The sequence below is a fragment of the Podarcis filfolensis genome (genome assembly GCF_964270895.1).
Source record: "Podarcis filfolensis genome assembly, chromosome: 9".
Taxonomy (NCBI): domain Eukaryota; kingdom Metazoa; phylum Chordata; class Lepidosauria; order Squamata; family Lacertidae; genus Podarcis; species Podarcis filfolensis.
Genome location: NC_139610.1, coordinates 4,670,082 through 4,683,441, shown reverse-complemented (window position 1 = coordinate 4,683,441; position 13,360 = coordinate 4,670,082). Strand labels below are relative to the sequence as shown.

Genomic DNA, 13,360 nt, shown 5'->3' with positions numbered 1-13,360 from the left:
TGCAATAACGTCTAATCACCCAGATAAATTCAAATCACATGATTTTGATTTCTACTTTTATATGTTCATTGTTTTGCATGCTTTTTATTATTTTGTAAGTGTCTTGGTCATTGACAAGTTGCAGTGTATATGATTTTTAAAATAAATACATTAAAATACATTATAATTCTAAAAATTCTTTACAGGACTCCAAATGGATAGAAGAAAAGCAGGGGCTTATCAGGACAAACCAAGAACTGCTAGAAAAGGTGGGTGAAATAAATGGTGCCTTCAGTGTTTCCAGAACTGATTACAACAACATCCTTTGTGCTGAGTAACTCAAGTTTTTACATTGATAATTTTGTTTTCTAAAAATGTGTGATTAATACAAACACTATTTTTGTTTATTAAATTCCTGTCCTGCCCTTTCCTCAAAGAAGCTGGGTTTCACTAGCCAAAATGAAACTATTAAGAGCCTTCAGGAAAAAAAAATATAGCATGTAGTAGGCAGTAAGGGAGAGGATAACTGGATTGATTTAATGATAAAATTCTTTGGGTTCAGCCAGTCAACCAGCTGCAAATCCACCTAACAGTTACTAACATTTTACAAGCTTCCTCACAAGAATATCATAGGGGACTTTGTCCAAATCCTTACTGAAAGCAAGATACACTATGACCACGACATTCCCCTAATCCACCATGCATGTAACTCCATCCAACAAGAAATGAGATTAATCTGGCATGACTTGTTTTTGAGAAACCCATGTTGGGTTTTGGTAATCACAGCATCTTTTTCTTAGTGCTCACAGACCAACTGTTTGAATTATCTGTTCTAGGACCTTTCCAGGCATTGACGTTAAGTTCATAGGTCAGTGGTTACCTGGGTCTTCTCCCCCCCCCCTTTTTGAAGATGGGGACAACATTTGCCCGCCTCCATTCTGCAGGGACCTCACCTATTCTCCAAGAATTCTTAAAGATTATAGACAGAGGCTCTGAGATTACATTCGCAAGCTCCTTTAGTACCCTTTGATTCAGCTCACCAGGCCCTGGAGATTTGAATTTGTTTAAAGTAGCCTGGTGTTCCCTTACCACCTCTTTTCCTATATTGGACTGCAGCTCCCTCTTTGCATCATTTATTCTGTTATCACCAGGTTGGGCATTGCTTTCCATTTAGGCAGAGTAGGTGTTGAGTAGTTCCGCCTTCTGTCTTGTCACCCAATAGCATTTCTCTGTCTTCTCCATGCAGAGGACCTACCACTTTCTTGTTCTTCCTCTTGCTTCAGACATAAATGAAGAAACCTTTATTATTATTTTTAACCTCTCTTGCAATCCTGAGTTCATTCTGAGCTTTGGCCCGCCTGACCTTCTCCCTGTAACTGTTGGGTACTCATATATACTCCTCCTTTGTGATTTCCCCTTTCTTCCATTTCTTATACATGCCCTTCTTACATCTCACCGCACCTCACCTCACCTCACCTCATCTGTAAGCTCCCTATGCAGCCACACCAGTTTATTTAGATGCCTCCCACTTTTCTTTCTTGTTGGAATTGCCTGTCTTTTTGTCTTCAATATTTCATCTTTAAGAAACTCCCATCCATTTTGGACTCCCTTCTCTTTCAGTATTTCTGACTGTGGAATCTCATCCAGTAGTTCCTTGACCTTTTTGAAATGAACCTTCTTAAAGTCCAAATGCATGCCCGACTACACTCAGGTTTCCCTTGCCCCTCTATATCATGAAACCCAAGATGACATGATCACTTCTTCCCAAAATTCCCAGTACTTCCACTTGGTCAATCAGTTCCTGCCTGTTGGTGAGGACCAGGTCCATAATCTTCTTCCACCTCCTGGGAAAAGAAAGTGTCAGCAAAGCAACGGAGGAATTTGTTGGACCTTACTTTCTTGGCAGAATGAGTTCCAACAGATAGGGGTAGTTGAAGTCTCCCATGATTACTGTTGTGGGCGGCGGCATCTGTCTGTCCCAAGAGACAATGGAGTGTGCCTCTGGGGGTGAAGTCAAACTGCTGGAGAATCACAGTGCTTACTATGGCTGCAGAGACTGGTAACTCGTAACAGCTGCCTCATGTGTTGTTTTTGCAGTGTTAGCAGCACCAAATTGGCTTCTTTGGGGTGCAAGCCTGGGAAGTATGTATGGAGGTCCTGGGCTGCTAGATCTCTCCTGCTTGAGGTTTTGAAGCAGAGGTTGGATGACCATCTGTCATGGATGTTTTAGCTGAGATTCCTGTATTGTAGGGGGTTGGACTAGATGACCCTCGGGTCCCTTCCAACTCTTAAGATTCTATTATTCCTTTTTGAATGTTTGGTAATCTGCTGCAGGAAGGCATCACCCAAATCTTCAGTCTGGCTTGGAGGTCTGTGTTACTCCTCTCTTCCTGTTTGGTCTGTTCCATTTGAATAGGTTATACTCCTCAATTTCTGCATTCTAGTCATGAATCTCATCCCACCAGGTTTCAGTAAAGCCTATTAGGTCATCTTTGCCATCCTGCATTAAGAATTTCAATTTGTCTTGCACATTTCCCATACTCTGTGCATTAGTACAGAGACAAGTGAAGCCATGAGTTATTCTCTACAGATGCTTCCGTCTTATAGTTTCTAGTCCTTTAGCAGGTTTTTGGAGTACCGTCTCAGTTTCCTGTGCATCAGTGAAGCAGTTATCCCCAGTACCAGGTGTCCCCCTGTTGTTTGTAGTATTGTCTCCCTCCTGCTCAGGATTTGTTTTAAAGCTCTCCTGATCAGGTTCAGTTCTTGTTGGAAGTAGGCAAACAGGATATGAAGACAATAGCCCTCTCTGGTAGATCACTTGGCAGCTCATATTCAGTGACTTACTGTTTCTCACCATAGAGTTTGCATATACCCATCCTGACCATTAACTAGTTTCCTCTATTCCAACCACTTGCTTTTTAATGGCTCACTCCTAACTGCAGACTATTTGTGAATTAAAAGCATCCGTCCCAATACAGATCCTCAGGAACTTCACTTCCTGCATCCTACCATTGTAAGAACGTTATAAGAACTGTCCGGTTAGTCCCAATACCTGCTTCCCAATACCTGATCCACAAGAGGACCTTTGCTCTTATCTCATAACTGCTAAGTTTACTTGGGAATCTTTGCTGAGGGACTTTGTCAAAAGCTTTTTGAAAGTACAAATATGGAATATCCACTTGATCACCCTTGAAGAACTCTAAAACTTTACTGAAACAGGACTTACCTTTGCAAATACCACTTTGGCCTTGTTCTCCTATATTCTTTATAATTTTATTTTTAAGCACGCTTTCCACCAATTTACCCAGGACTGATGTGAAGCTAACCATCCTGAAGTTTTCTGGATCCCATTCCCATTCTAAAACAAATCTTCCTGCATTCCTTACAAGGGGTACTCATGTGCTGACTTTTTTAAGGAGCAAAAACCTTTAAAATGCACACATTTTACAGAAAGGCTTACAAGGTTGTCCTAAGACTACCTCTTTATTCCTTTTAGCATTTTTAACATTTTCAGCTGCTTTAAACATGGTAAACAAATACCTTTAAAGGGGCTTCCAGGAAGTGGCCGTTCCATTGTAATGTGCAGCCCCTCCCTGTGGAATTGTGCCGGGGGTGTGGGGGGGAGGTGGCTGTCTCCAGCTGCACATGGGGGGTGTTTAAATGTGCCTAGAGACGAAACAAGCCCTAATGGCTATTGTTGGTACGGTACATATCATTCTGTGGTGAAAAGAATCAGCACGTGTTTTCCACCAAAGTTGACCTTTATGGAGAGCCTTACCTCCAGTAGTTTTTATTTCAACATGTTTAGAGACTCCGCAAGAGCCATGACCACAATGCCCAGTGTTTTCCAACTAAACGTCAGGAAGAACTTTCTGGGGGTAAGAGCTGTTTGGCAGGGGAATAGACTCCCTCGCAAGGTGGTGGCCTCTCCTTCCTTGGAGGTTTTTGATCAGAGGTTGGATGGCCAACTGTCAGGGATGCTTAGTTGAGATTGCTGCATTGCATGAGGTTGGACTAGATGAACTCTTACCATTCTGTGAATCTATTTGCCAAGTGCTGCTGAACTGGCATGGAATTCTCCTGTCACAAGGTGTTCATTTCTCTTAAGAGCTATTGTCTTGCTCAGCCTAAGTGGGGCTGGCGTCTGGAAGATCCAAATTTGCAAGCCCACACTAGTGACTTTTTAGAACTGCATATGAAAGAATTCGGGACGTGGGTGGCGCTGTGGGTTAAACCACAGAGCCTAGGACTTGCTAATCAAAAGGTCGGCGATTCGAATCCCCGCAACAGGGTGAGCTCCCGTTGCTCGGTCCCTGCTCCTGCCAGCCTAGCAGTTCAAAAGCACGTCAAAGTGCAAGTAGATAAATAGGTACCACTCCGGTGGGAAGGTAAACGGTGTTTCCGGGCGCTGCTCTGGTTCACCAGGAGCGGCTCAGTCATGCTGGCCACATGACCCGGAAGCTGTATGCCGGCTCCCTCGGCCAATAAAGCGAGATGAGCGCCGCAACCCCTGAGTTGGCCACGACTGGACCTAATGGTCGGGGTCCCTTTACCTTTACCTTTATCATAGAATTCACTCTTGCATTTCATTAAGAGGCTTTCCCCCCAGTGGCTTTCATTTCTTTTACGTGCTATAAAAATGTTTGCAAGAATGTATTCTACTTCTCCCTTGGCTCATAGCTGCACGATACTTTTCTCTTAGATCTACAAGATAGAACAAGAAGAAGATCTGCTGAAGAATGAGATGCAGGATGCCAAAGACCAGAATGAGCTGCTGGAGTTCCGAATCCTTGAGCTGGAAGTAAGAGATTCTCTGAGTTGTAAACTCACAAATGGAGCAGAACTTGTCATTGAACCCAGGCTGAAATACGTATGACATCCATTAGCATCCATTGCATGTGTAAGGGAAAACTAACTGGATTTTCTGAAATCTGCCGCGATGTTGGGGCAATGACTATAATGCCTCTGCCTTAATGTAGTTTTGGAGAGCATGCTCACTAATTTTGCAAAACTGTAACATAGACAATATGTATATTACATATAGTTTGTTCTGGCCAATAAATTTTTTTCTGTGTTTCTGTCTTTTTGTTTGTTTCATTTCCATGACTGCTCCTTTCTTGCATGTGACATTATCTGATACACATACTACCAACTCCCAGCTGGCATTATTTTAATTAACACACCTCTGTGCATTCTGCATGAAATCAAACCTTAGGCTGTGACACATCCTTCATCTTAATATTTTTTTCTTAAGTTTACTTTGTCAGTTTTAAAAGGGAAATTTCTACAGAACTTCTCTTATTTTATGGGGAAAAATTATTTACATAAATCTGTTAATGAAGTAACGGTGCAGTTTAAAATGAAAGAATCTTAAATAGAAAAAAATACGGTTACCTGAAGAATTTGCATTTTCTTAGCACATTAATTCATTCAGTCTGGTTCCATTGTGTTAAAGGAGTGGATGATATTGTTGCTACTTTTTTTTGTTTTAAAAAAATGCTCCGTTGTAATGGGAGGGGTAAGACTGTTGCATTTTCATACCCATGTGCAGTACATAAACCTAACTAAAAGATCGTTAACAAAAATCATGTTCATTAGGCTATTTGTAATTTCATCTACTGAACATCTCAGAACTCTTGGCATGCGCAATCTTCATTCCGCCTCATTCCACCTCAGCCTCACTTTGGAAATGCTTTTGTTCTGCACATTACTTAGATATCAATCTTGTTTGACCTGTTAAAGCAGGGGGTGGGCAAATCTCCATTTCTGTCGAGGGCCATGCTCCTTCAAAGACAAGCCGCTTGGGGCCAGAGCCAAAAGTGGGTAGAAGAACTCTTTCTATCTCTCTTGCCCTCTGCTCTTCAGCTGGCAAGCCACTGGCAATAAGGATAATATGTTTTTGCCAGAGGTCTGAACTGAACACTTCTAGTGTTGCAGAGGGCTTTTGAAATCAGGATAAGGGTCCTATCATCCAGTTAAAAGGATATTTGGTAGCAGGGCTACAGAGTACCTTCAGCCAAAATAAACAGCTGCGGGATAGATGGGCCAGTGTGCCTGGCAGGAGGATACAGAAGCACCGCAGGTATATTTTGCAAGCTATGAAAATTAGCTCCTCTTTGACATCTTGGAAATTCAGCTGTGGATGGAATAGACATGAAAATGAAACCAATGTTTACACTGATTTTTTTACTTCCCTCTTTGCTTTTGCTCACGCCCAGTGCTGGAGGGGTGGTGAAATCTGTGGCCTTCCAGATGGTGAACTCTGAAGTCCAGTCAGTATGCAGGACCACAGGTTCCCGATCCTTGCATTTTTTTATGGGTTCGCCTATCTAATAGTTAGACTGTTGGATGATGAGCTGGGAGACCAAGGTTTGAATCCCCACTCAGCCTTCCTTGAAGATCACTGGCCGATTTTGGGCCAGTTACAGTCTCTCAGCCTAACCCACCTCACAGGGTTGTTGTGAAGATTAAATGGGGAGGTGAGACTCAAGTACACCGCCTTGAGTCCCTCTCAGGAAAAGATGGTATATAAATGGAGTAAATAAGAATAAGTCAAAGGAGTGGTGCTATCCAGAGTTCATACGCTGCACTACATGGTTGGCAGATCCAGTGTGGGATGTCAGATTAGTCTATTAGTTGGAAATGCCATTAAAGAAACCCCTATTTCTTTCTGGGTCTGTTCTTGTTACTCTCTTCCTCTCACCATTTTGTGTTTGCTGGTATCCATGCCACTTTCTTCACCTCTCACCTCATAACTGCTTGTTATCTCTTCCAACCATTACCCCTTTAATAATTTTGGTTGAAAAGCAGAGTATAAAAAAATCCTGAAACCACCTAAGAACATCTATTTCCATGTATAAGGAACCCTCCTTTGCAGCAGCAACTACCCTCTGAAAGCTTAAAGGTAGCCTCACACGGCCTGGGCCTTCTCATCTGTGGACTGCACTGGATATATTTGTGGGAGGGATTCAAATGCATAATGTAAATTATGCATTTGAGCACCTAAAGTTGTTCAAAGTGCTCTGTCATCTAGTGCAATAAATCCACTTCGAAAAGAAGCAGACTTTAGGAAAGTGATAGATATGCATTGAAACGTGTGGGGTGAGCAAATAATCACCGGGTGGATGTACAAACAATTCAGAATGAAAATCAGACATAATCTAACCACCGCATGTTTTCTGCAAGCAAATCAGGATGAACATCCAGTAAATAGGTTGTCTGGAGGAGCCTTCAAAACTGCTGTGTAATTAGGGCATATGCTGCAACCACACCATTTGTTTTCATCTATGAGACCTAGATGCTTTTGAAAAACCAAATCAAAACCCCAAAGTTGATGCTTATATTTTAACAAGAGCGATCCATACGAACCTCATTCAAACTGGCTCCTGTGGTTAAGCAGTCACAATGTAATGCCATTTGAGTAATTTTTTGTTACCATGCAGTCAGTTGAAAGGTGATTTACTAGAGCCATATATCACAGTTGTGTATATACTGGTCCCTTGATTCCTCCGCAACACTGCGGATCTTGATAAAAAAAAAAAAGTTCTGAAAGATAGTTTCTGCTCTAATTATGGGAAAGCTCCACAAGTTAACTTAATACTTTTTCTGCAACATGAGCAGTGTTTGCCTCTACAAGATAGTTCTTATTTTTAAAGCAAAACTAAATTGCTTAAAGCAGCCACTTTTCGTTTCAGTGTCTCTCCCTCTTCCATTCCTCAACTGCCTCATGAGAGAGAGAGAAAGGGCACAGAGCTCTCAAATATTCCATAGTATGTTATTCAAACCTCTGCAGTTGTTTAAAACTGCCATTTCCCTCTCAGGTTTCTACATCCATACTGTGCTCAAACCTTGCTTTAAACCACCACTTCCCCCATCTTTCCACTGTTCTTGCTCCCATTCCATGATCAGAGCCCTGGCGCAGTCTGCTTCCCCCAACCCCACCAACTTCATGCAAATTCGGGATTGTGATGCAGCACTACAGTGCAATGACAGCCGTATCTTTTTAATTGCATGCAAACACATACATAAGGAAGATGTAACAGGACTCCTATGGGGATGATAAGCATGGTGGTGAATTTGCACGGCTGCTGCTGCTGTAATTTGAAGTCTCACCGCTCAAGCTGTTTCTGCTGCATACTAAGCAATATGGAAAATCTGTTTGGGCCATTATTTTCTGGTTGCATTTCTGCATGGGGAGATTGGGGGTAGGTCTCTCAAGTCTGCTTCTCTAAGAATCACTCACTGCAAGCCGAAACTAATGCCTGAGCTTCAGTTAAATGCACGGTCTCTCTTACCTGGGTGGATATTGGATCCAATCTGAGCATTATTGTCCTGTGTCGACTCAGAAGCTGGATTGTTAAAAAAACAACAACAACCCACAACCTTGTTGGCTGCTTTGTGAGCAGCACCAGTTAACCAACTTTGCATGTCTCACCCTCTACCCCCCCAACCAACACTTTCATTTCCTTTATCACAAAGTTGCAGGAAAAGGAAGGTGTGAAGCAGAGGTTTTCAACCTTTTTGAGTCCATGGCTCCCTTGACCAACTACATTCTTTCTGTGGCACCCCTGTGGGGCACAGGAGCCCAGTTAGGTCACCCCTTGCCTGCAGAGCTGGCAGCTCCTCACCCCCTTTTCAAACACCCTTCCTTGTGGAGTTTGAAGTCACCTTCTGTTTCAGTGTATCTGAAGAAGTGTGCATGCACACGAAAGCTTATGCCCAGAACAAACTTAGTTGGTCTCTAAGGTGCTACTGGGCTACTTTTTTATTTATTGAAAGAGGTCGTGTTCTTATAACAGTAAATAATCTTACATTGCATATCAGGGAAGGACTGACCTTGCGATGCATTTTGGTATATTTTTCGTACGCAAAATCCAGTATTTGTTCATTTAACTTGACTTGAATGATTTGTAGAATAGAAGTTTGGTATCTTTTATAAACACCTATTCTATTTTGAACAAAATCTTCCCTTAGGAGAGAGAACGAAGGTCGCCAGCTTTTAACCTCCATATAACTGCATTCCCTGAAAACAATGGAAGTGCACTTCAACTGTTTTGTCATCACGAGGGAATAAAGGTAGATGGAAATTTGTTGGTTCTTGTGCAGCATCTGCAAGGTGGTCTGTAGGCCACCAGACTTGATGCGATGGCAACAGAGGCATTTGTTTGATCAAATCTCTTTCCTGTTAGTTCGCACAAAGCAGAAAGTGGGGTCTAAACATCAAAGGGGATGCATAGCTGTGAGGAGGGACCTCCTCTCCAGCCAGAGCTCTTCTTACCTCTAGAATCAGAGCTGTGTTAAGGGGAAAGTGGCTTTGGTGATGAGCCAGGGAGGAGGTAAGATGGGGAGCAGGTTCAGCTTTCCTCATCTGCATTCCACCTTTGAAATTAAAATCGGATGGATACCCTCTGCTTTCTAGGTGTGGGTGGGGGACACACCATTTAAACAAACATAGCTGCCACCATGACGTCTAGTTTCACCTTGTAAACCTATGCAGTTCCTACCCTTATGCGTAATTATACGGAAAGATCAGTCTCCACGACCCTGTGGAAATTCTACCTAAGATCTCAAGACAGTTTCCACATCTTCCTGCACACTTCGTATGAATTCCAAACCTTATTATTCTCATCTCATCTTATTACCACTAATTTTGTTTTACACGAAGCATTCTTTCTTTGACTATGAATAGAAAATGGGTGTAATGTTGCCTAGTCCATTAAACCTGGTATTCTTAGGCAAAAACCTTTAATGCTGTTCAGTGTTACTAGTAGCGGTATGATGTGGTGTGAAAAGACCTCTTTCAGTTCAATATTATTTTCAGTGTCTAATCAAATGAGTAAATAGCAACAGACTATATGATATAATCAGTAGTATTTCTGGCATTGTACTGTTTCATTATTAACTTTGATAACTGTTCTTACCTAAATTTCCTGTGACTGAGAGGAAATCGGGTTCTCCCTTTTTTTAAGATGATGGCAGTTTTGCAATTGCTGGAGTCAGAATGTCTTCCATGGTGTTGTTTCTCCAGCCTAGTTAATGTGAAAGAATTTGTAACAGTTAAAAACTAAACAAATACATGATTTAATTCTTGATTAAAAGATAAATGTTGAAATTTCTTTTCCAGGATGTGAATATTTCTGAACTTATGAAGAAGCTAGATATCCTTGGTGATAATGGGGTAGCTAATGTATTTATTTAAGTAGTTCCAATTGCATATTTGTGAAAGGGACACTATCTGTAATAGCATGCCACCAGGGATGCCGCGATGGAGGGTGGGCAGCACATGCCTCTGTGTTACGCTGTGGTCTTACGCATTCCCCCACCCCGACTCACTGGGTCTCCTGTCATGACAGCTTGAATTTTAAAATGCGAATTTAAAGTGCTTGAGTATGTTTCAAATACATTCCAGATATATAACTGGAAATACTATGTCAAGATGAAGTTATTAATATTAAGCCATTGGGATCATGAAAACAAATAAAACACCCCACCCATTCTTTGTTCTTGTTTTGCTTCAGTTATTTTGGTTTTAAGTTTATCTGTTGGGATTTTCTTCAAATTGTTTTAATGTCAGACAGCTAAAATTTTGGAACAGGAGTACTGTAGAATTGATGCAGAGGGCGCACCAACTGTAGGTTGAGCTCCGTTGTGTTCTTGAAAAACGTGTGCAAATTGAACCGATAGCATGCATCTAACCCAGGCTTCCTCAACCTCGGCCCTCCAGATGTTTTTGAGACTACAATTCCCATCATCCCTGACCACTGGTCCTGCTAGCTAGGGATCATGGGATTTGTAGGCCAAAAACACCTGGAGGGCCGAGGTTGAGGAAGCCTTATCTAATAAATTAAGTGGCAGCCCTCTAGTCAATTCTCTCTCATATAGCTCAGTATTTGAAGCAGTTCCATTAAGAAAAGGCATTTACTTTATCATTGTGCAGCTCCTATCATCAGAAGGGCACTGGCTTCTGCTGATCTGCCAGAATGCAGGAGTGAGATACCTGCAAGATAACAGCTCAGGTCATAGGAGCCAACTCCTAGGGGCCGAGGTCCCTTCGGCCCACCCAATAAAATATTTGAGGGGGCCACACACCCCCCCAGTTGATGGGCATTGCCATTCAAATGGTGGGTGGGTGCCACATCTTGTAATCGATTATGTGGGGCAGGGTTTACCTGGGCTCCCCCCAATATTTTATTCCAAGTTGGCGCTCTTGCCTCAGGTAGTGCAGGAGACAAATGCTTAGACGAGGGGCCCCCAAAGTTGGAAAAGATGGAAGTGTTAACATGATTTCTGCAGTGTAACCTTTTATCATGGAGTTGAGCAGGATTGGGGGGTGGATAATGTAAATCAGAATATTATTACTTTAATGACCATCAGAAGCCTAAAGTTATACAACAGACTAACCTTATAGAGTGTGCTGTAACGCCTAACCTTACAATGATTGGAAGGTTAATTAAACTGAGGACAGAAAACAAAATTTCAAGATTTTTGCTAGGGGTAGATCAAGAATTGAAAGCTGGCTTGGGTGTTCAACTATGCAAGCAGAATTAAAGTTTGGCACAGCGTATCTTGAACAGCCTGCCAGCCTCAATGCTGCTTCCATGCCACAGCCCTGGGACATCCTGTGCCACAATTTTGATGGAAAATTAAGGGATTATTTGAAAAGCAGAACTTCAGAAGGCAGCTGCTGGAGGGCAGAAGCCCTAGTCTGCCCACTGCAGAGACCCCTCATACCCCATCAGGAGGTGGGCATTGCCCCAAATAACCCAATAACAGTTTTTCCAGGAGCAGCTTTTCAGTTTGATTGTGAGCATTCCCTTCGAGTACTCACAAAACCTGGGGGACTTTTATGTGTTCTTTAAGGCTTGCAAAAATATACCCATTTTGGATCTTCTTTTTCTTTGTCAGGGCGAGGGGCCAGAATCAAGGGAGCAGATGTCCTGATTGGCTTGAGCGAGTTTGCCATTTGTTACCTCTTCAATATTGAGGATTAGGGCATAAGTAGGGACGTGGGTGGCGCTGTGGTCTAAACCACTGAGCCTAGGGCTTGCTGATCAGAAGGTTGGCAGTTCGAATCCCCGCGAAAGGGTTAGCTCCTGTTGTTCAGACCCAGCTGCTGCCAACCTAGCAGTTCGAAAGCACGTCAAAGTGCAAGTAGATAAATAGGTACCGCTCCGGCAGGAAGGGAAACAGCATTTCCGTGCGCTGCTCTGGTTTCACCAGAAGCAGCTTAGTCATGCTGGCCACATGACACGGAAAAACTATAGACAAATGCCAGCTCCCTCGGCCAGTAAAGTGAGATGAGCACTGCAACCCCAGAGTCTTCCGTGACTGGACTTAACTGTCAGGGGTTCTTTACCTTTACCTTTAGGGCATAAGTAGATGCTGTCCTCTGCTGACATCTGCCACTCTGAGCTGCAGGATACCGCCTGATCTCCCTTAGGCCCGGTTCTCAGAACTGAGCTCTCAAGGGGCCTAACAACCCAATCCTGACTTCACTTTGCTCATACGCAGCACAATCCTATGCATATCTACTCAGAAGTAAGCCCTATTGGGTTAAATGGGATTTACTCCCAGGTAAGTACGTATAGGATTGCAGCCTACATGATCCTACTGAAAAGTAATGATTTACAACTTTACAGTATACTCCTAAGGTTGTTGCAATTCCTGGCAGTTTCTGGCAATTTGCCTTTGCCAAACTTTTTAAAGGAAAGGGAAGTTGGTGTGCTCAGTAATGCTTGCTGCAGCATGTACTCTGCTTATTTTAATTTGATGGATTTCTGCTACAATGTAAAATACACTGAACTTCTTGTGTTTTAGAATTTGAGGAATGAAGAACAGGTTGCGATAATTCAGGCTGGGACTGTACTTTCTCTCTGTGAAAAGGTAGAGTTCTGTGAAGAATTGCTACTCTTAGACATGAATTCCATCCATCCCACAAAAGCAGTGCTCTCTGCACAATTCTGTTTAAATCTGTAGCTCTGCTCATAAAAGTCTTGAATGTACAAGCCTTTTTTTAAAAAACGCTTTCTGTATAAGAACAACAAGCTAAATTCCTAGTGGAACTTAATAGTATTTAGCAAGCAATGTGACTGACAGAGTTGTCTGTGTGACCACAACGGGTGGCATGTGCATCTGACCCAATAATTGGTATGTGACTAGTGGGGTATTTTATTCTAGTGAGGACTGTACCTCAGAAGAAAAGTTAACGTTAATAGTAGTGGGATGAACAAAATCATTTTACAGCTACTTTAAAGATTGTCAGTAGGGGTATGTACCACTCAATGAGTGTACAGTTTGTGTACTTGGGTACACAACAGTTGCACTGCATCCCGTCCAACATTCCTCAGGTGAAAATAGGGACATTTATCACTCTCACATCCCA

The 13,360-nt window shown here is 42.4% G+C and overlaps 1 protein-coding gene across 7 annotated transcripts in view; it reads left to right on the top strand.

Moving 5' to 3' along the window:
- JAKMIP1 (janus kinase and microtubule interacting protein 1) overlaps window positions 1–13,360 on the top strand; it is an 80,473-nt gene that overhangs the window by 50,693 nt on the left and 16,420 nt on the right. For 5 of the 7 annotated variants that reach the window (XR_014551956.1, XM_083630284.1, XM_083630283.1 and 2 more), the window contains exons 12-16: window positions 186–248; window positions 4,682–4,780; window positions 8,953–9,054; window positions 10,103–10,156; window positions 12,796–12,861. Coding sequence is in view for 6 of the 7 variants with exons in the window: in XM_083630284.1 (XP_083486410.1) it covers window positions 186–248; window positions 4,682–4,780; window positions 8,953–9,054; window positions 10,103–10,156; window positions 12,796–12,861 (384 nt within the window). In the remaining variant the exon portion in view is untranslated. Of the gene's footprint in view, window positions 1–185; window positions 249–4,681; window positions 5,062–8,952; window positions 9,055–10,102; window positions 10,157–12,795; window positions 12,862–13,360 lie in introns of those variants that run through there. The other 2 variants (XM_083630282.1, XM_083630285.1) reach the window with 2 other exon arrangements.